At 55.1% G+C, this 27,269-nt stretch overlaps 1 protein-coding gene across 4 annotated transcripts in view; it reads left to right on the top strand.

Annotated features, from left to right (window-relative positions):
- The first annotated feature begins 5,668 nt into the window (after window positions 1–5,668).
- Window positions 5,669–27,269, top strand: part of OSBPL2 (oxysterol binding protein like 2) — a 32,723-nt gene continuing 11,122 nt past the window's right edge. Inside the window, exons 1-7 of one of the 4 annotated variants that reach the window (XM_079127248.1) lie at window positions 5,669–5,772; window positions 14,847–15,016; window positions 16,973–17,081; window positions 19,277–19,352; window positions 22,842–22,976; window positions 23,528–23,625; window positions 26,682–26,864. In XM_079127248.1, the coding sequence (XP_078983374.1) occupies window positions 14,980–15,016; window positions 16,973–17,081; window positions 19,277–19,352; window positions 22,842–22,976; window positions 23,528–23,625; window positions 26,682–26,864 (638 nt within the window). In that variant the 5' untranslated portion in view covers window positions 5,669–5,772; window positions 14,847–14,979. Of the gene's footprint in view, window positions 5,773–5,795; window positions 6,262–13,816; window positions 13,836–14,846; window positions 15,017–16,936; window positions 17,082–19,276; window positions 19,353–22,841; window positions 22,977–23,527; window positions 23,626–26,681; window positions 26,865–27,269 lie in introns of those variants that run through there. The other 3 variants (XM_079127245.1, XM_079127246.1, XM_079127247.1) reach the window with 3 other exon arrangements.

The raw sequence follows: 27,269 nt of genomic DNA on the forward strand, positions 1-27,269 counted from the left end.
GCCCACAGGGAGATGAGAATGTGGCCTCTTGTCCCAGATGGTAAGGAATTTCCAGGTGGCAACAGCAGAGCAGTAAACTGAGCTCAGACCTCACAGGGTGGCACAGGCCATGTGCCCACATGCTGGCTCCCAGCCAGTGATGGTGCCCAAGGGGTCACCCGCTCTCTCCACTGTGCTGTGACCCTGCCCTGTGCTGTGATATGGCCTGGCATACAGTTGTCCCTGGGCTGTCTTCGCCTCCCCTGCCCCGGCTTCCTTTCCTGGGACAGATTCCAGGAGAACCCCCAGTACCTGGCTGTGTCGTACCCTTGGCCCCAGCTCCACCTATTGGAGCAATGTGCTGGGGTCAACAATGGAAGCTGGGGGGCTGTGACCAGCCCTCACTGTTGGCCTAGGCTGCTTCCAGGAAGAGGAACAAAGTGCTGCTCTTTGTCCTGGACACCACCTCTGCCCCCACTCTTGGCTCCCCAGGCTTGTTTAAACTTCTCCCTCCCACCCCGTGCCGCAGCTTCCCTGGCACGGAGGCCTAGCCAGTGGCTCTGGCCAACGCACTTGGCTCCCGGCAAGCTAAATCTAACCCAGCCCAGCTGTCTCTCCTCCTGCTCCTACACGCCCCACCGATCCCCAGCACATGGATGTGTGCGCACACTTCTTGCCCCATGAGGGCCCCAGGAAGGGTGCACGGGATGGCGGGGAACAGAGTGGCCAGTGTCCCCTGGGGTCCATGCTCTGCTTATGGTGGTACCCAGAGTTCATTGCAGGGCCAGTGTGTGGCTGGTGCTCCAGAGGTATCCAGAGAAGAAGCAGGAACCACTTTCCGTGTTAGGGTGGACAGAAGGAGGGGAAACACAGCCTACTGGCCCCGTACCCCACTGGGGTTCAGGGTGGGGCACAGGCCGAGATGGACAACTGCCCCAGGGACTTGAGCTGAGCATTGAGCTTTGCATCCATCGTGACCTGATAGTGCCCGGCACTCAATGTACTTCCAGAGGGGTCCACATTTCTGGGTCTGTGGACTCCTGAAGCTGTGGGCAGGCCTGGCTGCTGGGCTCTAGTGGTGTCAGGGGTCTCCCTTGGGTGAGGCCAGGAGGCAGGCTCTATGTCAGGGAGCCATCCATAACTCCTCCAAGCCTGTTTTAGGTAGGCCACAATGCACGTAGCTAAAACGTGGCTGTCCTGCCCCAAGAGGCGTGGGACGAAGTTGTGGCCTGCAACATGTGAGAAGTGCCTGGTGTATCTCTGGGGACAGGTCCTCAGAGGAAGCTGACTCATCCGGTGGGTGTGCTCTGCCCGCACACTCTTCCTTCCTCCTTTCTGGCCAGATGGCCAGGAGGTGACATTGAAGATGGAAGGAGGGCTCAGTGTATGGCTCAGTGGTAGAGTGCTTGCCTAGCATGCGTGACACTGGGTTTGGTTCTCAGCACCGTGAATAAATACATAAAAAATAAAGGTCCATCAATGACTTAAAAAAATAAAAAAGATGGAAGGAAGCCCTGGGGAGTGCAGTGAGGTGGACGCACAGCCCCTGCCAACCCGGACAGCCTGGGCCTGCACCACACTGAGAGCGGGCTATTCTGGGCTTCCTCAGAACAAAGCTGTAACCCTGAAGGGCAAGCAGATAAGTTGGCTTCGTCCGACCTTCCAACCAGGAAGGCAAGAGGCCACGCCAGCGTTCCGCAAGAAACTTCATGGAAAAACCTCCCGGTCCCGTAAGTCCTGGGTCTGCTCTGGGCTCTCCTGGCATCACATTTACCAGAGCGGGAAGGGACCTGGGGAGCCCTGGGCTGGAGGAGGACACCTGCTTGCTCTGTTTAGTGTCTTCCCACTTCCTTGACTGTGGAGCCGTTTCCTCTAGAAATACTGAATGATGGCCATGAGCCTGGGGACTCCGGAGGGTCTCTTTATCACCAATTTTCACGGCCAACTGGACAGGGCATTCCAAGCTACTCAGCTCAGGGCTGGGTACATAGCCAGCCCTAAATAAATGCAAGGGCCGTCATGGAGCTCAGAAGTTGCGGCCCACATCCACCTGTGAGAGTAGAATCGGGGGCCTTGCTGCCCACCTCCCCTCCCAAGCCCACCCTCACTCTCTGCTGGGATGGCTGGCATCACTGAGCAGACTGACTTCAATATCAACCCACCAGGGTGGGGAGCAGGTGGGCTCTGCCCCAGCAAGAGTTGGATCTCAAAGCCGAAGCAGGGAGGAAGCTGTGGGGTAAAAAGTTAATAAGAGGAACATCATTTATTTTTTTGGCAGAATTTAATGGGTGCAGATTGTTCAGGTCCCAAATACATGGGGGGGGGGGTGAAAGAACAAGAAAAAGCCCTTTGCTGCTGCTATTGATAACTTGTCTCTTCACGAGGCGGGTTCAAACCTAAAAATACCCTCCTCCCGACAACAGGGGAGCCGAGCTGTCACGCCGCAGACTTGAAAGCTGGTGGGGAGGGATCTGCCTGAGCCACGTGAGGCTGAGGCCAGGCCTCCGTGGCCGGGCCTCCCTCTGGCTGCGTCCACAGAGAAGATTACAGGGCGTGCCCCAGAAGGGCAAAGGGAAGTATGCTCTGCAAAGACCTGGGAATAATGAGGCAGAGCCTGGACCGGCCCCAGGAGCTGGCCAGGTGGGGCTGCAATGGGGCGTTGCACCTTCCTGGACACCAAGCCCTGGCTGGTCTAATGGGGCTGCTCTGGGCCCAGGCCCAGGTGAGGCGATAAATCCAGGCCAGAGTCCTGAGAGGAGGTAAGAGAGGTGTGGAGTGGAAGGCAGCAGGTTATGGGCAGGACTGCACTGCTGCCAGGTGAGTCTGACCTGGCAAGCTGCTTCTGCCCTCAAAGCCTCGGTGACCCGGGAATGGGGCTGTAATCTCTCCTCTGCCTGCCTACAGGAGGCAGGTGATGTGGGCTTGTCTTTCTAAGAGGCTACGGCTGTCCACAGGGAGAGTGGGCAGCCATGGGCAGGCCAGGAGCAGGCCCTGGGTCAAGCGTGGGATCCACTGACTGATGACATATTTCTGTAGGGAAAAGGGACAGGTCCCCCCTCCTTGGCTAAGAGGACAGGGAGGATCCTGGGAATTTGGTCAGAGAGCCCCACACTTCATTCTAAGCACTCAGTCCTGGCTTTGTCCCCAGTGTCCTCTCAAAACCACAGAGGTCCATCCATATGGCCACCCTCAAATTCAGAAGTTGGACACTGATGTTCACTGGATGACCATCCATGCTAGGCTGGGGTGGGGACTGAGGTTCCAGGACTTGGGTTAATCTCAGAGCACTTCAGGTGGTAGCACACCCCCAAAACAGACCACTAGATGAGCAGATGCCCCAAATGACCCTCTGACCAGCAACTCTCGGGGCTGCCAGTGGCTACCCTGGCCAAGTGGGAACTCCTGGGCGTCTCGTCCAAGTGCTGGCTCTGGGGCGTGGCCGGGCCAGGGTTCTGCCTCTCCAGTAGCCACGGGATGGGGACAGGCCAGGCTGCTGGCCTGTAGGAAGGCCTGGGGCTGGGTGGGGAGCACTTCTTCATTGTGGGTCCAGGGAGTCACCGGTCCTGGGTGAGACTCAGTCTGCTCCTCCGTAAAGTCCCAGTGACAATGCAGTGCCCCCCAGTCTGGTCGCTGCAGAGGGAAACCAGAGAGGCAGGTAAATCAGGGACACTCAGCTGCCATCATCCTCCACCACCTTCTTCCTGGCTTCACATATCCCCACCCATCTCTGTCCCTTCTCTTCCCTTCCTGCATCCATTCTTAGAAGACTCTGGGTCTGGAATTGGCCTTTGACCTGGTGAGGGCCCTGCAGTGCCCTCTGAAGTTGGTTCCCAGCACCCTCATCACTGACCGAGGGGTGCTCACCCTCGGCTGCCACCCACCCAATCCTGGCTACATGGCAGCCAGTCCTCGGGGTCCAGCTATGGCGTCTTAAAGTGGGGGAAACCCACCCCACGCCCACAGCCAGACGGAGATGACCAGGCTCAGCTGCGTAGACGTTTGCCTGAGCCTAGACCAGAGCTCCTGGTCAAGAGGAGGGCAGGCGGCTCAGCCCCTCAGAAGCGTGTCCCTTACACAAGGGTCAGTCTTAGAGACTTAGGGTAAGGGGCGTGGAGGCTGGTGGGAAGCTGTGGAGCCTGGTCAGCCTGGCCATCTCCATGGCAACCAGCTTGTCCTTGTCCTGGCTTGGGGGCTGTGCCTGCACCCTTCCCTCTGTAGGCTGCAGTCTCTCTCTCTGTCTCTCTCTCTCTCTTTCTCTCTCTCTCTCTTCAGGGGTAACCATGGCAACGCCTTTGTTTCAGAGGCCCTCCCATCTCTCTTTTCAGGAGGGACGCAGGGGGCTCCTTCCAAGTCCCCAGCAGCCCAGCTGACAATGGACCCACCAGTGCACTGGGACAGCCCCTGGGATGGGGAGCCAGAGAGGCAGCCTGGGTCCCGCCCAGCCACAGAGGCCCCGATATTTACAAGGATGAGTGTCTGCCAGGGGCCACAGTCACCAAGACTTGCCCTGCCTCAAGTTACCTTGGTCCTACTAGGGGAGACCTTGTGTGAGCCCCATCTTATCAGGAACAGGACACAGCCCCTGAGGAGGGAGTTGAAAAGGCAGTACTGAGCAGGACCTTCAAAATGTGTTGTGGGATCATGGATCATCCAGTATCTTGCAGTTGCAGGGATCCAGTACATTTTTGGCTTCACCTCAAAGTGGCTATAGCAGAAAAACACATGTGGCTGTTCAGGTAACTGGAAGGTACGAATGACTGCATTGCCTCCACACACCCAGATCCTATTGGCCTGTGCCTCTCAAGTGCCACTCTCCTCCAGCACCCACGTCCACCAGTCACACCAGATACGCATCCTTCTTTCACCCAACTGGGTTCTGGGGAGGTCTGTAGGCAGCTGAGAGTCACTTGGCTTCAGTTCCCCTCTGGTCTGAAGTCTCTGCCACTGCAGCCACCCCCAGGGCTGAGCCTCCTGGGCCAGGACAAAGCCACTTGCCCACCCCTAAGCAGTTCATAGCCAGCCTAGTTAGCCTCGCTCTACTCATCTCAAACCAGACCCATGACTCAAGTGGGATGAAGGTATGTTTGCCAAGGAAACTGGGTGCTCAGAGCCTGTGGAAAGACTACAAGCTTCAGGTGTGTCTCCAGAGCTTCTGGGTGTAAGTAAGCGCCCACCGCAGGCCAGTGGGAGCCTGGAGGGTTTTAAAGGGGAGTGACAAGGCCAAGGAGGCACCTGGGGGGGTAAACGTGCACCGAATTTTATTGAGCGATGAGCGGAATGCAAAGGCAGGAGGACAGCATTTGCCAGGTCCCTAGCATCTGTGGGAAATTTCCCCCAGGTCAGTAACCTGGGGCGGGCCTCGCAGTTTCCAGTGGGCGGAGCGCCCACGCCAGAACCACCTAATTCTCTGTTTGCAAACCCACCTCTCCCGAGGCCACGCCCCCTCCTCCTTCTCTCCCGCCCCTCCCGGGCCTATATTTGCATAACCCGCCTATTCCCTGCGGTTACTGGCTATTCATGCCGTCACTCCCCGGCGTGGGCGGGACTTCGAGGGGCCAAGGGAGAGGCTTCCCGGGCGACGTGATCAGCATAGTCCCGCCCCGGCGCGGCCTTCGGGCGGGGCGCTAATTGGAGCGGCAGCGGCCGACGCGGCGCCGCGGGGCGCTGTGAGTGGCGGCGCGGGCTGCCTGTCGCTGGGGCGGCGGGCCGCACTTCCGCCTCGGTGTCAGCGGCCAGGCGGGGGCGGGGCGGCGGCGCGGCTCGGTGGCGGAGGCGGGCGGGCACGGCGCCGGGGTGAGTGCGGCGGACCGGGGCCCCGCTGGGGTCGGGCGGGGGCGGGGTGAGTGCGGCCGCCGCGGACCCGGCCTAGGCCGCGGGCGCCGGGACTCGCGAATTGGACCGCGGCCTCAAACCGTGCGGCGGCCTCCGCCTCCCGCGGGCTCTGGGCCGCGGGGCCGCGTCCGCCTGACCCGCCCGCCGCGGCCAGGGGTGCCCGGGTTCCGGTCGGTCCCGGTGGGGCGGCTGGGCGCGGTGGCGGCCCCGCGCCGCGGCCGGGCTCCCGAGGCGCCGCCGGGCCGCCCCTCCCGGGCCCGCCGCTTTGTTTCCGCCCGGCGGGCCGCTGAGAACTTTCTGCCGCGCGCGGGTCTTGGGCAGCCTGGTTGCTGAGGCCCTTCTCTCCACCGCGGAGGCTGGGATGCAGGGATGCGCCTTAGACCGAGAGAGTTTGTGAGCCCAGACCAAGACTGGCAGGTGGTCCCAGGTGACCCGGGCCGAGACACGCAGGTACTCCGAAGTCAGCCCTGCTGGGTTTGCCGGGCCAGCAGGCAGGTGGTGGTGGTACCCAAGGGGTTGCCACCCGCTTCAGGGTTTTGTTGTTCCTCAGGGAGGACAAGCGCTGGATGGGGGACCGGCAGCTGTTGGGTTACACTCACTCCAGGGACCTCCTTTGCACACTGGAGACTGGTCTTCTTGGGTGGGGTTCGACAGACACTTCTTGAATGCCAGTTGCAGACCTGGGTGTGTGCTGTGTGACCTGCCACCCTGTTGAGGAGACAGCTCAAAAGTGGGGATGCCCTGGGTCTGTGCAGTAACAGATGCCAGGGAGTCAAGGGTTCTAATGGCCCCTGCTCCCTGGGCAGAGGAGGGCCTTCCCAACTGCAAGGGGGCATCTCCCTTCTGGGCATCTGCTTTACTGGCTGCTTCAGCCTCAGGCACATAAGTGCTCCAAGGTGTTAGTTCCCTTTCTCTTGCTGGGACAGGAACCTCGAGACCCTGGAGAGTGACACTTCCTCTTGCAGCACAGTGCCTGCCTGGTGGTGTCACTTAGAAGGTGACTGGACCAGGGTGGCCGGATCTGCTTGGAACTCGCCTTCCTTGTTTGCCTGGCAGCTTCTGTTAGGAACAGCTCGTCTGGGAGGATGACGGTATATTTAACAACTGTTGCTCCAGATTGTTGTGAGCACTTTGTGGTCACCTGTGTGCCTCACAGTGATCTGCTGGGCAGGCACTGACATTATCCTTAGTTCATTTGTGAGGAAACTAAGGAACAGAGAGGTTAAGTAGCTTACTCTAGCCCACACAGCAGTAATTTATAGAGCAGGGCTTTGAACCCAGGCAGTGTGGCTCTGTACCCAAGTTCATATTCTTAAACAGTACCCTATGCTGCCCTTTCAGACCTGAGATTTTCATTTAATAGTTTTATTGAAAACATTCTACTCATACTGTTACTATGTCAGAACTGTTTCCTGCACCACATGTAACAGATTTTCATTTTTCGTGAACCTGTTTATAAAATCATTTTGTTTCTTGTTAAATAAAGTCATTCTTCATCTGGCTCTCCAGGATCTTGCTGAAATACCCACCTGCTGCACAGAGCCTTTTTTACTAGTGAAGTTTTGATGTTAGTCCTGTGACAGGGTTATTGGAGCGGCAGGTGTGGATGCAGTTGGAAGTGTGAGATTTTCCTCCAGAGTAGGTTCTGCATGAGCTATAGGCAGTCAGTGTTAAAGTATCTGCCTGGGACATTTTGGTCCCTCCTTCCAAGTGCATGTGGATCAGTCAGACACTTGTGTTGCCCATCTTAATGAGCAGTGTTGTTTAATGTTTAAAAAGTGCCTCTTGACTTCATCTTTTCTTCTACACTACTCTGGCAGTGCTAGCAAATGAGTTTTGGATATTCCTTAAAACTTCCAAGCGACTCATGAGGCTGGAGCAGAAGGATCACAGGTTCAAAGTCAGCCGCAGCAACTTAGGAAGGTCCTATCTCAAAATAAAAAGGGCTGGGAATGTGGCTCACTGGTAAAGCGCCCTTGGGTTCAATCCCTGGTACCAGAAATAGATAAATACATACATAAATAAATAAAACAACCTGCTTGGCTTTCAAGTCTCCTTGCATTCAGCTAATTGAGATCATGGTGCTTCTTATTTCGATGAGGATGTTTTTGTGCTATCTGCAAAGAGGGAATTTACTGCATCTTGCAAATGACTTACCTGGTATCCCTGAGAAAAACCTTGTCCTTAGGTGTCTGTCATTCTGCTGTCGCAGGGGGCAGGTGCCTTGGGTAGGTGCGGGAGACTTTGCTAGGAGTGGAGTGGCCGACGTTGTATTTGTGAGTTGCAGCAGCTTTCTCAGACTGGTGTGGGGCACCGGGGGAGGCTCAGGCTGAGTGCTGGATCCTGCCTGTGCTGTCATTTGCTCTTGCCCCTGTGTTTTTGCTTGTGAATTGGGTTATTGTGTTCTGTTTGAAACAAGTTACCGTGGCATATAGGGACCATCAGGTGAGGGTCCTATGTAGGAAAAGATCCCTGGATACTGAGGCTGTCCTAGTCGTTATTGTACTTCTGTTTGGCGGGTGCAGACTTCCGATTTAATTTGCTGCACTGTCAAGGGTAAAGTTTTGTTTCAAAACTTATTTTATAGTTGATTTATAACCTTATCAATACTGAAAGGAAGTTAGTATTTAAATGTGACTACTAAAAAAAATACTTAAATCCTAAGAGTATTTTAGGTTCTAGTTTGGCATCATAAATGCAATTTCCATGTGCAGTAAATAATCTGTTGCTGTGATTTTTTTGCTAGGAAACTTCCTATCGTGGTGTCACTGCTGTTTGGGTTCAAGTCCCAGTGTGGAAGTGAGGCTCCCAGACAGCCCATACTGCACTGTCATTAACAAACATGAAAGGGTTCACTGTGGTGTTACCATGAACTTTATGACACTTCCCTTTCCTTCCAAGTTCAGAAAAGAGCATGGGGTCACTTGGCAGAATTTCAAAGCATCTAGATCTTTCTGCCAACACCACTGTCTCTGAATTGGGCTCAGTGGTGGAAACAACCTTCAGAAAGGACCAGATTCAAGAATTTGGATGTAGGAACTGTTGCTGTGTGTGTGTGTGTGTGTGTGTGTGTGTGTGTGTGTGTGTGTTTGGGTGTGTGTTTGGTACTGGGGATTGAACCCAGGGGTGGTCTACCACTGAGCCACATTTCCAGCTCTTTTTATTGTTTATTGTAAGACAAGGTTTTGCTGAGTTGCCCAGGCTTGCCTGGAACTTGCATCCTCGGTCTCAACCTCCTGGGTTGCTTGGTGTTTGTGTGTCTCTTTCTCTTTGCTTACCTTCTCTTTTTTTAGTGGCATACCTGTTTGGTTAGTTTTGAGAAACGTACTCTGGGCTCTGTAGCCCAAACCTGAGAAATACCAGGACGGGTGGGGGTGTATACCTCTTGCGGACTGATAGTGCCTGGCCCTGACCTGACACTGGGATCTGGGACTCTGTCCCTGCTGCTGAGGAATGTGTGGCAGGTTCCAGGGGCTCTTGGTTGTCCTGTGGGCACAGTCAGGCCCTGAACTCATCAGACCTCCCCCCATAGGGGTTGCCCAAAGATCAGGTGTCCCAGGCTGGTGTGGGGAGCCTTGGGGAGCATGGCAAGGAGGACAAGGGTCTTTTGGGAGGCTCTTCTGGAACGTGCAGAGGAACTGCCTTTCCTTTTGGGAGGAAAGGCAGTGCTGGCATGTAGTACACAGGTGTGTGTTTTACTGAGTCAAGGAAAACACACCTGGTCAAAGGCCGATGGTGGGATAGGCCAGCTGCAGTCTGGCACCTGGTGCCACTGTGCTTGACTTGAAGTGGTGTTCATTGCTGCCTTATAACTGAGGTGGATGTCTGATCTGGTGGCCGGGCCAGGACACTCTGGAGAAAGACGAGGAGCACTGTTGGTGGTATCAGGTGTCACATGTGAGCTGGGGCATGGGTCATCCCAGAGACCACAGGCACTCCGGGCAGAAAGATGTATGTACTCCCAAGTGTGCTCTGGCATGCCACTCTTTGCCAGTGACCTGTGGCAAAACCAGTAGGTTTAATAGTTACCTGCAAGGTGTTAGGCTGGGGTAGGGGAGAGGGGTCCTGGTGCTGTGGCACTGGCTGTGGCTCTGCAAGCAGGCCGGCTGGGTCAATGTGGAAGGGCTTTCAAACCTGGCTTCCATCAGGAAACTAGGAACTGTGTGACAAGGGCAGGTATCGGGCCCAGCCTGACTGCAGCCCAGGCTTTCTGTAGCTATGTGGCCATGGGTTGTCTGCAGGGAGTCCCAGGCAGCACTGGGGCCTCCTGTTGGGTCAGAACCCTTTTTGGATCAAGGCCCCTTTGATAAATTGATGAATAGTCTGAGTCATTTTTCTGGGGAAAAATCACAACCAGAATTGAGCAGTTTTTCTTTTTTCTTTCTTTTCTTGACTTGGGTGGGGGTTGGTGATGGAGGTTTGTGAGTTTCCCTGACCTTGGTTTGAACACCCACCCCTGAAATGCTCAGGAAGTATAGTTGGGAGGGACTCAGGCAACGCCGATGTTAGATGATCAGTTTCTCAGCACAGTAAAACCGGTTAGGGGACCAGCAGTGTGAAGTTGGGCAAGATAACAGGAAGGGCGTAGAATGGAGGCCATGGAGTGGGAAGCTGAGGAAAGGGCAAGATGTCAGGAGCCCTACAGGACAGCAGCCCTTCACCTGGTCGTGGGGCCTTGGAGTTGTCAGTGGCTGCTCCCCAGATGTCCCCGCACAGAGCACACGAGTAGCGAGGTGAGGGCAGATTGAGCCGTGTCTGACCGCTTTGCCTCAGCGAGGGTGGCCATGGTTTCCCCTCCAGGGCTGTCTCGCCCGCTCCCTCGTGCCCATCTGAACAGCTTTTCCTGTTACCTGATGATGAGGTTGACTGAAATGGACACTTGAGTGAAGGAGCTGTGCTCATTGGTGTGTGGACGACTTGACAGGATGGAGCAGGGACACTGGCACCTGCCCTTCAGTACTGAGCAGCTGGTCAAGTCAGGGAGAGCGTCTGAGGGACTCTGTCCTGGACGGTAGGCCGCTGTCTAGGATCCCTGCTGGGCTGGCCCTTTGCCTGCCTCCTCGAGGCCAGCTGCAGGTGTGGAGAGTGGTAAGCAGTGGGCAATTCCTGCAGTTTTTTCTCTTGCCGTTTCTTGTGAGAGTCCCTAACAAAGTCCAAGTCCCTGCGTGGTGACTGATCAGCTCGCCTGGCTGGTGCCTTCAGTTAGCAGGTGACCACTTTGGTGTCTGAGCCTGTTCCTTAGTGTGGAGAACTGACGTCTGGCCTGCAGTCAGGCAGCCTACTTGTGAGGAGCTGATACAGCCCCGGGAAGACCACTGACCTGGCCAGGCCGAGCCAGAGAGCCTGGCGCATGTTCGTCTTGCCCTGGAGGAGAGCGCACTCTGATGAGGCTTCCTATGCCTTTGTCCTTGACCATGTTTGTCCCACGGATGAGGGGCCAGTGTTCAGAAGAGGCCACTTTCAGTTCTACCCCACTCACCCCACCTGCGTCCAAGACTCGGTGTGCTTGGGCGAAGGGTGGTGTCACACGCGGCCCTCAGCAGCAGTGATCTATCTGCTGCCAGCCACACACACCCTCTTTGAAAAAAGGTTCTGTTATGACTGTGCAGGGATTGTTTATGTGATCCTAGATCTATATGATTTCTGTAAAAGCGGTCACTCACTTCCCATCACGGACTCCCCAGGCTCGGTCTCTCCTGGACAGATAGCAGAGGGCATGTTGCAGTGAGCGTGAGGCGACTGAGGGAAGGCAGCTGGCCTCATGTCCCTGTCATGTCCTGTCACAGGGCTCTGGGGTGGTCAGTGTGGCGTGTGGGCAGCCCTCTGCCACCTCCTGCACAGGTCTATATGTAAGTGGGACAGAGAAGTCCCCTGCTCCAGCTACTGCCTGACTTCATTTCTTCCTCCACTGGGCCATCTGTGGCTGACCTTCGCAATCAGCTGGAGACCCTTGGTGGCGAGCCACGCTGCCAGGCTGGTGGCTCTCTAGGAGCACCTGATGCAGGACACTGCACAGGGCGAGCACGTGTGCATCTGCCCAGTGTCTCTTGTACTCCTCATATACTTTGAAGTTATGGAATAGGACGTACATTATTTGGGATGATTTAAATTTAGAATTGATATTTGGCCTCAAGTGCGACTTTGTCATGTTTCCATTGTTTTGCCCAACATGAGAATCCCTCAAGGTTGCCCACCTGCCTGCTTTTTTTTTTTAACTTTTTTTTTTTTTTTTTGGTTGTTGTTGGATCTTTATTTTATTCATTGATTTATATGTGGTGCTGAGGGTTGAACCCAGTGCCTCACGCATGCTAGGCAAGGGCTCTACCACTGAGCCCCAGCCCCAGCTCGTGCCTACTTTTGATAGAGTATAGTCCTCACAGGATTGGGCTTCTCCATAATTGATAATGGTGGTCACTGGTCCCTGGCTCTTTTTTTTTTTTTTTTTTGATACTGGGGATTGAATCCAGGGGTGCTTAACCACTGAGCAACACCCCTAGCCCTTTTTATTTTTCATTTTGAGACAGGGTCTTGCTATGTTGCTGAGGCTGGCTTTGAACTTGTGAGCCTCTTGCCTCAGCTTCCCAAGCTGCTGGAATTACAGAAGTGGCCACCATGCCAGGCTGGCCCCTTGCTCTTACTCACTGCCCAACTGCTGCATCTGCTTCTCTAAGGACAGTGTGAAGATGCCTCTGTCAGGCTGCAGTATGAGCATTCATGAGGTGCTGGGATGTTTGGGGCTTGGTTGAGCCACATCCTGGTGGGACAGGGACTGCAGAGAGGGCATCTTCAAGAGGGTACAGTGGGGGCTCTTTGCAAGGGGGTAGGCATTTTGTGGGAGAAAGAAGGAACAGTCTGTGGCAAGGCTGCAGTGATGGTGGGCCTGGGGACCCAGTGGAAGGAAGAAGCCCCTTCTCTGGCCTAGAGCTGCCTCTGGAGAGGGACAAGGGAAGGAGGACACCCTGCAAGTTCCCTGGGCTTTTCTGTGGACCTAGGAAAAGAAGATGCTGACCAAAAAGAGCTGACTAAGAAAAACGAGCCCCACAGCCCTTTCCTGAGGCACTGCCCTGAGGATGGTGTCTGAAAGGGAGCTAGCTCTCATCACGTACTCTAGAGCCGCTGCTCACCCCACGTCCTCAGCTTTGCAGAGCGTGAGCCACAGAGCTGGTCTTTGCTTTCCCCAGCAGTAGAGGCTCCACTCTGGAGGGCTTCCTGTAGATAGGGTGGTCAGGAATCAGAGATGCCCCAGAGCTGTGAGCTCTGGGCAGCTCAGGCCTGTATGCTGAGCCAGGCCTCTGAGAAGTCCAGGGGTAGGCAGCAGTGAAGGAGGACTGGGGACCAGCCAGTGTGGGCAGTCCTGACCATTTGGCTGGGAGCAGCCCAGTGACTCTAGAATGCCTCTCAGGGACCCAGTCAGCAGACGGTTTCCCAGGAGTCTGCCATGCTCCTGCCTGGGCCCCATGGGCTTTTGATCTGAGGGTGAGTGAAGCTGCAGCAGGCTGGCCTCCATGGCTTGCGGCAGCTGCGGGGTATGCTATCCTCACGGGGCCTTGGGGAAATGCCGAAGGCACAGGATGCATGCTGGCAGGTGAGTCTGTGCCGGCAGCCCTCAGTCATGTTGGAGCTGTGCACGTGCAGGCAGAGTGAGTCTGAGGCTGCTGCGGAGCCTGTGGTAGAGCCTTGGGGCGTCCTCCTGAGCTCTGTGGTCACATGCCGCAGACAGTGCCGGTGTTCCCATAGTCAGCCAGGCCTGTGTGTGTGTGGTGTCTAATATAGCGTTTCACATCCTCATTTTAAAAACTTCTGTAAGTTTTGATTGATTTTCCTTTAACATTAGGACTTTTTCAGTGCTGGGGTTTGAACCCACAGCCTCACACAGATTAGGCAAGTGCTTTACTACTGAGTTACATCCTAGTTCTTTTTTTTTTTTTTTTTCCAGTTTTGACATAGGATCTTGCTTAGTTGCCCGGGCTGGTCTGGAACTTGCTGTCTTCCTGCCTTAGCCTCCTCAGTCCCTGGGACGACAGGTGTGGCCACCGCCCCTGGCAATGTGCTTTACCTTGTTTGATTCCTCCTGCTTCAAGCATGATGTTGGTTGATGTCTTTTTTAGGTAGTTTTTTAAAGATGTAGTTGGCATGTAATAAACCACATTTGAGGTACACAGTCAAGACACCCTGCACCCCATGACATGGTTTAACATGGGCTTACATGCAGCGGGGTGCACCATGTACATGCTGGAGAAGCCGTGGCTTAGCCAGGATGATAGTTTTCTTCCTTGCGCTCTGTTACTCTTTCCTTCATGTCTTATTTGCTGGAAGAGCCCATTCTGCTCAAAGGCTGTGGAGTGGGTGCTGCTGATTGTGTCTCCTGGGTGTGTTTGACATGATCTGTTCTCAGCTTCCATATGTTGCTAGGCAAAGAGGCCCAAATCCAGAGGCTGACATTTTTGGCAGGGTGGTCTTGGTGTGCAGCCTGGACCCCAGGAGGCAGGGAGCACTGGGGTTTGAGGGCAAGGTGGCTGGCCTGGATGCTTTCCTGGCCTGTGTCATCTGAGCGACCTCATTGCCTTACTGATGTACTTCTAAAGAGCAAAGTCCCCTCAGCTGTTACTTGGTTATTTTGACACAGTTTTCCATTTATTTATAGCCACTTGGTTTTAGCTTCTGATGACTTTGAGCAGAACTTCCTGAGATGTTTTGGATCCCCGAGGGCCTCACTGAAACTAATCTGCACCCAGGCTACTTGCACTTCCCAATTGATGATTCACATTTTCTTGTACAACAGAGACGGTCATTTTCGAATGTACCTCTTAAAATAGTGATCACCTATTGATCTGTCACCCGTCAATCCTCTGGCGGGAGTGCTTCCTTTCCCTGGTATGTTAGAGAGTTGTGTATTTGTTGTGAGACTGCATGTTTGTTTCTTTGCTCAGATGTAATTGAGATTGATTTCAAGAGTGCTGCATAGGTATTTAAAACTTGTTTTGAAACCACATCCTTTCTGGAAGCTAAGTATGCCAAAATGTTTCTCCCCTCAGATCTCCAGTGTCTATTGGATTTTTACCAAGAAGTTCATAGTGCAAAGTTTCTTCTACTGTGGATGTAGTTAGCTAAAATGATCCAGTAGGAAGACCACACCCCCAGGCAGTGACAGAGCCTGGCCACTGAAGGATGAACGGGGAGGAAGAATTCTTTGATGCCGTCACAGGTGAGTTGAAAGAAAAAATGGCTCAGAGACCAGAATGTGTGTGGGCATCATCAGGATCCAGAGGGGGTCTGGCCGTTGGGAGGTGTTCTGGCATGTTCCCTGAGGCCTGAGGCTAGCTCTTAGGAAACATGCGGTCTTCTGTCTCAGATGTGGGAACCTTGACTTTGGGTTTTGGGAGATAGCATGGCAGCACAAGTAGGGTTTGAAGTCTCTGGAAGAGCTTCCTTGGTGATAAACGGTTTTCTTTGGAACTGGAATGAGGCAGTCAGTCTTTTAATGTTATTTATACTTAATGATCAAAACTACTGGCGTCATGAGCATGTGTTGCTTTGCACAGCTCAGTGTGTCACAGAATAGCCCATTGCTCTCCTAGTGACTCTCCTGGTCTCGCAGGTCAGCTGCAGGTAATGAGGTGATGCGGAAGTGCTTGGCGTGAGGCTGGGTGGAGGGCATGCTGCAGGCTGCACACGAGACTGGGGGAGTGGGTGCTAAGCTATAGAGGCCCAAGGCCTTATGTTTATCCACTCTCTCTGTCCCTTGGGGTCAGCGGGAATGTCACCCTGTCCTTTCTAGGAAGGACCACTGTCAGTGGGGAGGGGCTTTGGCCTCAGCTGTAAGAACAGAAACACAGCCACTGGCAGACCGTGCAGGCCAGTTGTGGCAGCGGTCCCTAGAAGCTCTGCGGCTATCACCTGCAGGGGTCTCCCTGGTGGCAGCAGCCTCCCCAGCCAGACCGAGTCCTCTGCCAGAGCCACCCTTGTGCACACTGGGGCTCTGTGGGCAGGGGCAGGCCACGCTGTGCTCCTGCATTTCCTAGCCCTTTTGTTCTTTATTTTGAGACAGGGTCTCACTAAGTTGCTTAGGGCTTCATAAGTTGCTGAGGCTGACCTGAATTTGCAATCCTCCTGCCTCAGCCTCCCAAGTCTCTGGGATTACAGGTGCACCACCAAGCCTGGCTTGACTTGCTCTTATCTAAAACCCTTGGGAAAAGGGACACAACTTCTTAACATCTTCCAAGGTGAAATTGTGATTATCTTTCTTGATATTGTGACTGAAATTATCTCTTGAGTGTGCTCTTGGAGAGGTGTTCCAGGCTACTCACCCTGCACGCCCATCAGCCAATCCTCCTGGGCCAATTTCTTCTCTGTGGAGGGGTCACCAGGCTGTCACATCCTCTGGTCACCTGGTCCTCCCCTGGGAAACTGCCTATCACAGAGAGGCTGCCTTGGTGTCCTCCTCACCCAGGAGTCTCATGGGAAGTTCCCACACCTGAGGTTACAGTGTGGCCAACACCCCTCTGAATGCCTCTGAGTCCTTCCATAATCTGTCTTGTTTTCCCCAGAGATGGCATCAGCCCAGTGGGAGGCTGGATGACTCCCTCCCTTGAGGCACAGCAGCTTGGAAGCTGCTTCCACAGCAGTGCGTCTCTGTATGTCCCCGACGTTGAGTGGCCCACAACCTTTCCAGCTTGAGAAGCAGACTTAATTGTTCCAGGTGTGCCACTTAAAAACTGTGTAGAGGGTTGGGCGTGCTGGTGCACGCCTGTCACGCCAGCAGCTCAGGAAGCTGAGGCAGGAGGGTCCCAGGTTCGAGGCCAGCCTCAGCAACATAGTGAGACCCTGTCTCAAAAAGAAAAAGAATTCAAATGTGACTCAGTGATAGAGCTCCTGGGTTCAATCCCCAGTACCAAAAAAAGAAAAGGAAAACCCACAAAAGACACTCTGTGGATGGCTGAGTTACAGCTCAGTGGCAGAGCATTTATGCAGCATGTGCAAGGTCCTGGGTTAATCCCCAGTGCTGGGAAAACAAAACCCAGAAAACAGAGTGCCACAGGTGGTTTGCTAGTGGGGCGGAATCTGGGAGGTAGCTTTCACATCCTCCATGTCCTTTGAAAATGACTGTTCTGCTTGTCTTGTGCAGGCTTTGATTCTGATAACTCTTCTGGGGAATTTTCAGAGACAAATCAGAAGGTCACTGGGAAGATTGACTTGGACCCCAGCAACAGCACAAGGACTGGGAAAAGTGGGGAGAGGCCCCCTCGAGAGAATGGGGTTCAGAAGCACAGGTATGTGGGCTTGGTGCATTGTTCTAGAATTGTCCACAGTGCCTGTTGTAATTCCCAGAGCTTGCCATAGCACCCCCTGGGTCTCTCAGGTCCAGCTAGAGCTGCCACCAGGCTGGGCCTCCACACAGCTGCTCTGCCTTGCTAGCTGCAGGCCACAGATATGATGCCTCTCTGTGTGGTCCTGGAGACCAGAGGACAGCGGCATTTGATCAGTGGTCCTTCCCAGTGGAGTGGGCAGGCTCCTCCCTGCCCAGCACCTGCTTGGCCTGGCATGATTTGGGCCTTGCTGACTTCTGCTCGTCTGCATCCTGCTGAGCTACATTGACCAGTGGCCCCATGGGACAATAGCGGCTTGGTTAACTGGCTGTGGCAGGACCATGGTTCACCCTCCTGCCAACACATTCATATTCACACAAGTGGGTTCTGAGGTCAGCAGCCATCATGAGCTGTCTTCAGTCTATAAGGAGAGGCAAGACCTTGGGTAGGAGCAGCCATTGGGTGGCAGTGAGGGCCAAGGCGTGTTGTCTGCAGATCCTCCAGTCTCACTCTGACCCCTCCTCTGAGTGTGCCTCAGGGGCCTCACGCTTTCTCCATCCTTCGTTTGCTGCTCAGCAGTCAGCGTGGTGCCTGCATTGTTCTGTGGGCCTGTTAGAGCAGTGGCACCCTCTGGACCTGTACCAAACCCTCAGTGCACGATGCCCTGTGACCTTCTCTGGTAGTTAGCCTGCTGCCCTTGCCTCCCTGCCTTGATGCCCTGCATGGACACTCTGGCCTCTACCTGCATCCTGGTGCTTAGCTCTCCCGTCTCTCCCATCTCTGGTGCACCACCTCCACCTCTCATCTCTTCCTGCCATGTGTAGTGGCGCTTCTCAGAATCAGACCTGAGGGCAACACCTCCACCTCTGCCTTCAGCTCATGCCATATGGCCCCACACTCTGGTCCTGAGCGGCTTGGAACAGCACCCCTTTTGCTGTGGTCTGTCTTCCTTGGACACCATTGCTCTCAGGATGAGGGCCAGCATCCCCATTCCTCCTGATCTCCGGCTGGCCTGTACCGTACTCCAGCTCTGCTCCACGGGCCCCACACACAGGGTCCTATTTTGTAGTCTTAGGTGTGTCCAGTTCTGTCCTTGCCTAGCTGTTGTCCACTCTGCTTCCTGGCCTAGGCCCTCCCCTCCCATCCCCTCCATGTCTTAGTTCCTGTTCTTCATCCCTATGTCACATGGGTCATGTCCCTGGTGCGCTCTGACCCTGTGCAGAAGGGGCGCCCTCTGGTGGCACCCTCACAACTTGCCACGTGGAGGCTGCTGGTGAAGAGCTCAGGAAGGCAAGGGGCAGACATGGAGTGGAGCCAGGGCTGCTTCTGGCAGCCTGGGTTTCCTTTTCCATTTTGCCTCCCAGCTGCTGCCTCTTCTTCCGTTGTTCTGAGGGCCGGGCTGTCCCAGTCGAGGCTCTTCTGCAGGTGCGGCAGCTCATTCCGGAGAAGCTGCCTTGAGACAGGAACTCTGTGGAGGTGCTGGTGCCTCATGGGCTAGGGTGGCAGCAGGGCCCCCTGGCTCGCTCCCGGATGCCTCCTTTGTGCCCTCACTCTGTGGCACCCTGCCAGCAGCATGCATGGCTCCCCCAACATTCAAAGGCAGTTTGTTGCTCGGCAGCCCCACAGGTGAAGATGGGCCCAGTGCAGCTCACACCTCAAGAGGGTCAGCTGTGAGCAAGAGCTGGGTCAAAGATGGGGGTGCAGGTGCAGCTGCGGCTACTGGGCCCATCCAGCTGGAAGGCGTCTGGGAAGGCGTGCACCTTTGCGCTCGTGGGAGGCGGAGGTGGCCGGTTTCTGGACAGGTTTCCATAGTGCCTTCCACACTTGGTGGCCTCACTTCTGTTCCTTATCCTGCAACTGCCCTGTTGGGCCTTGGGGCCTTGAGTGGGCAGCAGAGCTGCTGACAGTCCCCAGCCCTGGGAAGGAGGCCACCGCCTTCCACTGCAGGGTCCTGGTCAGGACTCTAAAGGTGACATAACCACTCCCAGTAGGCCTCCAGTGCAGCCAGACAGGAGCCTCCCCGTGAGTCTCGGGCAGCAGCCTGGGCTCCTCCCTGGTCACGCTGGAATGTGAGTGAGTGCTCACAGTCAGGTCTGACGCTGGGAAGGTGTCGTGGTCCCCCATGAATGCTGAGTGCGCGTTGCTCTCGCCTCCCGCAGGACAGCGTTGCCCGCCCCCATGTTCACCAGAAGCGACTTCAGCGTGTGGAGCATACTGAAAAAGTGCATTGGCCTGGTGAGTCCCCGTGGCTGGAGCGTGAAGCCTGGGCGCTTGGGCTCTCATGGTTGGTGGCACTGCTGGTGGTTGGGAGAATGCACTTCCTGCCACAGAGAAGGTTCTTCCAGGTTGCAGGCAACCCTTGTCAGGGTCTCAGAATTTGTAACAGAAAAACTGGTTGTACAGTCAGAGTGTCCAGACGCTATGGACTTCACGATGACTTCGGCTGTCTGTTGGCAACAGGCGTGTCCTGGGGTCTGGTATGCCCCTGTGTAGGCAGCCTGTGGAGACTGGGAGCCCATGACTGCCAGGCCGGAGGAATGTGTGCTCCTCAGGCTCTGCTTACTCGGTTCCTGTAGTTTTTGTTTTTGTTTTGCTATTGTCCATCTCAATCCTTTTTATTCTCCAGAGGAAGCTTCATCTTTTTTGGGGGGGGCGTACCAGGGATTGAACTCAGGGGCACTCAACCACTGAGCCACATCCCCAGCCCTATTTTGTATTTTATTTAGAGACAGGTTTCACTGAGCTGCTTAGCACCTCACTGTTACTGAGGCTGGCTTTGAACTCTCGATCCTTGTCTCAACCTCTCGAGCTGCTGGGTTACAGGCGTGTGCCATTGTGCCCAGCTAGGAAGCTTCATCTTTCCCCCCCAGTTTTTTATTTTGAAGTAACATTTGCCTTTCAGAAAGTTCCAGAATGGTACAGGGCATTCTCCCACCCCTTCACAGCTCCCTTAGCACTGGCTTGGGGGAGCGGCTGCTATAGCATGATCTGTCGTGGTTTGAAACACTGCCAACCTGCGTACTTTGCTGGATTTCCTGCCTTCTGTGAGGTCCCCTTCCTAGCCTGGGATCTTCTCTGGGATCCCTGGTGGCATTTGGCCATCACATCTCCCTTGTGCCCGTCACTAGAGTGGCTTTGACACCTTGCAAGTACTAGCCTGCAAGTTTGGTAGAACGTTCCTCAGTTTAGGTTTGTCTGGCATTTTCTTGTGTTGAGACTGAGGCTCTGCATTTTTGGCAGGAGCACACAGAGGCCAGGGGCCCTCGGTGCCTTGTCTGAGGCTTTGTGTTGTCCACACCTCTTTTTGGGGATGTCGACCTTGATCACTTGATCACAGTGTCCACTGCAAAGTTGCTGTGACATTATTGGTTCTCCCCTGGGTGATCATGCACTCAGGGAATCAAGTAGGCTTGTTTCATTTTAATGTATAGAGATTGCTTTTATGCATTTAATTTAGTTTTAAAATATGGTTCCAAAGTCAGATTTATTTAATGAGGTGTACATAGTAGTCTGTTTTCTGTTGCCAGTAACACAATACTGCAGACTAGAAGAATTATGAAGAAAAGAGGTGTGTTTTTGCTCACATTTCTGTAGGAGCAAGGTTGAGGGGTCACGTCTGGTGAGAGTCCCTAGCCATGCAGGCATCATGTGTCAGGAGGCAGGAAGTATGCACACACACACTTGTGTGTCTACGTGAACAAGTGTATGTGTCTCCTCTGGCCTCTCTTCCTGGGTGTTGTTTTGTTTTGTTTTATTTTGGTACTGTGGATGGAACCCAGGGGTGCTCTACCACTGAACCACATCCCTAGCTCTTTTTATTTTTAATTTTGAGAAGGTCTTCCTAAGTTGCTGAGACTAGTCTGGAACTTGCAATCCTCCTACCACAGCCTCCAAGTTGCTAGGATGACAGGCATAGCCACCTTGCCTGGCTCCCTGTTCCTACATTACTGCCCAGAGGCCCCAGACCAATACATACCACATTTGGGTTAGGCCCACATCCCTGCAGTGGGCTAGCTCCGCCCACAAGGTGTCCCTTCCTGTGCTGCACACGTAGGTATGTGGGCCCATATCTCTGTTTCTTCATGCACCTGGGATTCCTCCTCCTTGGCTCTCACTCAGCAGCAAATTCCTGGCAGTTATTTAGTACCTGCCTCGTGTCCCCACAAGAACATGGCCCTGTCGTGGGGCGTTTCTAGTCTTCAGTTGATCCAGTAGTCACAGTGACTGGCCCCAAACACAGTTCTGCTGAGGTGCTGGGACAGCTTCCCAGGAATAGGGTTGCTGGGCCAAAAGATTTTGCTGGGTGCATCCTGCTCATAACCCCACCCCTCCACTCCAGCAAGGCCAGCCTTCTCCCGCCTGGGGTCCTCTGCATTTCCCCCATCCACCCTCAGACTCCCTGGCCTGTGCACCTTGGGGTCTGGCAGTGGCAGGTTTTGAGGTGTGTAGCACACAGCAGGGACGCGAGCCTGGCCTGGGCGCAGACCACGCACACCTCCTCCCTTCACTGTCTTTCCTTCTCACCTGCTCTCTCAGGGTCTCCTCCACTTGCCCTGAGGTGGTGAGTGCACAGTCACAAGCCACTGTTCCTCCTGCCTTCTTGGGTGGGCAGCTCCCTTGTGTGGTCTCAGCTACCCTGTGTGCCAGAGCGGCCTCTGCTGTAACTCCAGCCCAGCCCTCCTGAGTGTCCTGAAGTTTCCAGTGTTTGTTTACAAGTACCCACAGGTCCTCACGCAGCCTGAGAGAGCAGCGTTGCTGTCCTGGCTCGGGGCCTACCCCTGCCCTGTGCCTGCAGGGTTGTGTGTCTAGGATTGGCCTGCAGGGTCTTCCTGGACCAGGCTGCAAGCAGGGCCCTGCCCTTTCCCAGGACATTGTGTCTCAGGTTTCACCTGACGGCCTGTTCTGGTGGCACTGTGCCAAGCACACTGCCTGCCCAGGGTGTTCTGAGCACTTGGGCCAGTGGTGGTCCACGGCTTGTCCGTGTCCCTGGGGCCTCTGTGGGCCTCAGCCTGTCTGTGCTCTGGCCACCTCAAACCCTGGCTGTCCCCTGAGGAGCCTGTCCTGCTGTCTACAGGTGTGTCTCCCTTCTCTGTCAGAGTGCCCTTCCCAGAATCCTGGCCCAGGCATGGCCTCAGTGGGTATCCTGTCCCCTCAGCCTCCTCTAGCCTCACTCCTGCCTGCACACTGCCTGGAACATGGGAGACGCCTTGCTGCTTTTGAAAGGCTGTGGGCAAAGCCACACAGGTCACACTTTAGAGGGCTTGGCAGTCCGGTGAGGCCTTTCTGTATTATCCTTGAGGCCACAGAAGCTAGTGCTGATTGTTTTCTTGAGACAGGGTCTCACTGTGTTGCCTGTTCTGGTCTTGAACTCCCAGGCTCAGGCAGTCCTCCCCCTCCGCCTAGTGAGTGGCTGGGGCTACAGGCACGTGCCGCAACCACACCGGCGGGAATGACTTTTAATGATGGGGAACCTTGGCACTGGTACCATTCATCTTGAAGTGGAGGCGGGGAGGACCGTGGAGTGGGGAGCAGTCTGGGGGCATCTCTGCAGTCACCACTGTGACGTGGGATGGGAGTGGGCCAGTGGGCCTGGGAAGTGGAGAGGATCCAGGAAGACCTCCAGGTGTGCAGCAGGTCCCATGAGGGGTCTGATGGAAGCCAAGGCTCATGGCCAGGTGGCAGAGCCTGTGGGAGCTAACTGTGCCATCCTCCTGGTTCTCCCAGGAGCTGTCCAAGATCACAATGCCCATTGCCTTCAACGAGCCACTGAGTTTCCTCCAGCGGATCACGGAGTACATGGAGCATGTGTACCTCATTCACAAGGCCTCCCGTCAGCCCCAGCCCTTGGAAAGGATGCAGGTGGGTGTTGTGTGTGTTCAGCACCATACCAGTCTTGGTGCACTTGACACCGTGGAGTCATGGAGACCTGGCTGTCCACTGGGGGGACGTCCATGGAGGCCACAGCATTTGTTCTACAGCATGTCTCCAGTGGCCGTTGGGCCCTGAGAGCTCCCTGGTGCCACCTCCTGCAAGGAGCCTCTGCCCAGTGGAGCTGGCTCTCTTGGGTCCTTTCAGCACCACAGCCTGTGTGCATGTGCACCTATGCACGGGCACGAGTCTCTGCGTGTTTTGCGCATGTGTATATGGGCACAGATGTGTGTGCATGAGCACTTGCAAGTACATCATGTGTGAGACGGACTGACTGCCACTGTCTGCAGGGGACAAGCTGTGGGAGTGGAGAATAGCACTGTCCTTGATATGACTTTAAAGAAATAGTCGGTGACAAATGGCACCTCCCAGGAAGTTCTGTGATCCTGAAACGTGTTTCTGGAAGAAGGCGGAGGAGTCACAGGCTGAGAGGGCGCTGCCTTCCGCTGAAGTCACTGGCCCTGCCTGTGTGTCCTTTGCAGGCTGTAGCTGCTTTTGCGGTCTCTGCTGTGGCTTCCCAGTGGGAGAGGACTGGCAAACCGTTCAACCCGCTCTTGGGAGAGACGTATGAGCTGATCAGGTAGGAGGACCTGTCGTGAACACCTGAGGGTGGGCTCCTGGGCGACTGATGAACCCACTTCTCACCAGCACCAGTGTCTGGGGTCATGAGGAGCCGTTGGAGGACTTGGGATGCTCTGGGCAAGATGCTTTGTGCCCAGAGTGCTGTGTTGGTGACGTGAGGCCTTACCCTAGTGAGGTAAGACCAGGGTGAACCGAGTATTCCATGTGGCGGGTTGGAGAAGGAGGCCGTGCTGCCTAGATCTTCTTGTGGGGAAGTGTGGAAGAGTGCTAGCTTTCAACCACGGCAAAACCAGATACTGACGAGCAAACCAGGCCATTTTATAGCAGCACTTTGTGGACACTGTAGAAGAGAGAAAGATCCAAGCCAGACGTGTAATCCCAGTGACTTGGGAGGCTGAGGCAGGAGAACAAGTTTGAGGCTAGCCTGGACGACATCATAAGATACTGTCTCAAAACAAAAACAAAAAGGGCTGAGGATGTAGCTCAGTGGTACAGCACCCATGGGTTCAATCCCCAGTGTCTCAGGGAAAAAAGAGAGAGAGCGAGGTCAGTCCAAAAAGAAGAGTAAATATAGAGGCGCTGTTCACTGTGCAGCCCCCACTGACCACTGATGGCCACACAGGGCCTTGGGAGTGGCTGGACCATCCTGGCCAGTAGGGATGCAGACAAGGCCTCATCTGCATGGGCTGAGACTCCTTCCTGGGGAGTTTCTTCTGGGCAGTGTCCCTGCCCTACTGGAATTCTCTAAGGTTGTACCCCACTTTTACCCTCACCCTTATGCCTAGTGCGTGTGTCCTGAAACTGGATGCAGGCGGGCTCTGCACTTCAGCCCAGAGGCCAGGCTGGACTCAGTTGTGTTGTTTTTAGCTGGACCGCTAGAGGGCTGGCTAGCTGGGCTTGTCTCCATACCTCTTAGCCTTGGGCTGTTGGAATCTGTCGGGGGACTCTGCCTCTGTGAAAGTGCCCACCCCAGTGCATCACCCAGATGAGAGGCTAGGCCAGAGACCCTGTGGGGCTGCTCGTGTGGGCTGGGTCCTGCTTAGTCTGCTGCCGTCTGCAGCACCGTCAGGTGAGGGGCCACAGGATGCTGAGGGGAAACTGACAGGGGAGAGAAACTGCCCTCTCCTGTGAGCTGGCCTGCTTAGCAGGTGAGACTGCGCAGGTAGGAGGACGTGGGGAGCCAGGTGGTGCTTGGCTGAGCCGCTCTTTCCATGCACCGTGGTTGTGCTTGTCCACAAGATGCCAGGCTGCAGGTGCGCTACCCAGAGCCTGAGTGCTCATGGGAGGGCCCTGCGTCCTGCTTGTTCTCGTCCCATGGAAAGGGAACCCTGCTGAGTAGTGAGCCTCTGACTTGGAGTTGGAGTTAATGGCTGATCCTTTGGTGTATTTTACTAAGTCTTTTTTAACTATAAGAGCATGCTCTTTATAGAAGATGTGCAACTTTGAAAAAAGTAGAAAACATAAGGCAGATGTAATTCCATAAAAAAAAGTCAGTCCCCATTTTGGTAGGTTCCCTTTGTGCACAAAGGGCTTTGCCCAGACCGGGCCTGTAGCCTGTCTGCCAGCCCTGGCCTCGATGTCTGGGAAGGACGGTCCTCTTGCCAGCCCAGGCTCTCTGAGCGTCTGCTGAGCCACTGCAGCTGCAGTGGGAAAGCCTGTCAATGCCAGTCTTGGGGCTCTGCTCTGCTCCCACCTTGTTCAGGAGGGTTCACTGTTGGCTTGCCCCTCGCTCTGCTGCTGGGGGCACTGTCAGGAGCATGTGGTTTGATTTGGTGTTGGCCAACATTGAGTGCTGGAGCCACTGCTCTCCAAGCCACACTGCCCCTGAGAGAGCTGGACTGGTCAGAGCAAGCATGGTGATGCAGGGCCCAGCCGGGAGGAGGTGAGACTGTCCCCAGAGGCAGTCCCGTGTCCCCGCAGGAGAGGCTGCAGGGAAGAGGGAAAGGCCACTGGGGAGGCACTCAGGTGTCCTTCTGTCTTCAGTCACGGAGTGCAGCTCCCCTTCTAGGTCCTTCTGAGCAGTGCAGCCCGTCGCTGGGCCTGTAAGCCTCCAGTCACATGTTCAGGGCCCTGTTCCAGGGCTGGCTGTGTAGCTGCTGGAATCATTAGATACCTTGGAAAGATGATCCAGGGCAGGGAAAGGCTCTGCACAATAGGAAACGAGCTCTGCGGATGAAAAGCACAGGCAGCGGCTGATGTGCCTTTCGGGCATCTGGGCCTCACAGGCTGAGCACCAGCTCTCCCAGGCCTCAGCACACGTGCCCACTGGGCAGTGTCTCCCGCACCTCCGGGGGCCACAGACCCTGTCCTGCACCAGCGCTCGAGTCCCTCAGATCCCTCAGGGAGGCTAAAAATACACCTTCTTTTCTTAGACAAGTATTCATCCTGTAAATTACAGACTTTGGTAGGCAACCTTTTAAAGCCTAATTTTTCACCTTTCCTTCCTCTGTAATGATTGGGAATTCTGATTCCAGATAACTTAGTAATTATGTGGTTTAGCTTTTATAATTTTTAATGACTACAACTGTAGGTGTATCCACAGTTCCGGAACAATTAAACACTGACATTTTTATTGAATAAGAGAGTCTGCTCAAAGCCCTGCTTCCTGGCCAGGAACATTTTGGGGTGCAAGACATTCATCACTGAAGTTCCAGGAACTTCATGAAAAGACTGGGCAGGACACCTCTTCAGGGCCAGTCAGCCTTGGCTTTGCTGCAGTGGAGCCCCTGCAAGGCCGACGCGAGCCTTCCGCATCCTGCTGGCCTGCACAGAGGCAGCTGTGAGGCGCAAGTGTCTGGGGCTTGGGCAGCAGGGCAGGGTGGCAGGCTTCCACACCAGGCTGGTTCCTCAAGCTGACCAGCCATGCCTAGGAGTGACACTCCATGGCTGTCAGGCAAACTGCCACAGAGCATCACCTCTGCCAGACCAGACAGGAGGTAGTGGGTGGATCTGCTGGGCAGTGGGACAGCAGGCTCCAAGCCAGGCAGGTGAGGTTGCTGTCATAATATGACTCTCTTCCCCTCCTCCCTGTCCTTCCTCTCCTTTTGGGCCTAGGGAAGATCTGGGTTTCAGATTCATATCTGAGCAAGTCAGTCACCACCCCCCCGTCAGCGCGTTCTACTCAGAAGGTCTCAGCCAGGACTTTGTGTTCCATGGCTCCATCTACCCGAAGCTGAAGTTCTGGGGCAAGAGCGTGGAGGCCGAGCCCCGGGGGACCATCACCCTGGAGCTTCTCAGGTGAGCAGTGGGGCAGGTGACTGAGGGAGGCTGGCCGCCTGGCATGAGGACTCGCTTCGGGGAGGCTCTGCCTGCTTGGGACAGGCAGCCGTCCCCGGAGATGCTCAGCAGCTTTGTCAGGACTGCACTGTCCCCAGGGTGATGGAGTTTGCTGCCCTTTCCCACACCAGTGTGCCTCCCTTCCCGCTCCTTACCTCACCTGCAGCAGGGCCCGCCAGGCTGTACCTCACCAGCCTGGCCAGCGCCTGCTGTCAAGCTGGCAGGGACTTCATCCCTGGTCACGGACTCCTCCCAGGACTGCTCAAGCATGGCACTGGTCTCTCTCAGGGGACCCCTGAGGAGACAGCAAGCGAGGCAGATGCCCTGAAAGGGCCCCGTAGCCACCGCCCATGCGCCACGGACCTC

This window comes from Sciurus vulgaris, assembly GCF_902686455.1.
Source record: "Sciurus vulgaris genome assembly, chromosome: 2".
Lineage (NCBI taxonomy): Eukaryota > Metazoa > Chordata > Mammalia > Rodentia > Sciuridae > Sciurus > Sciurus vulgaris.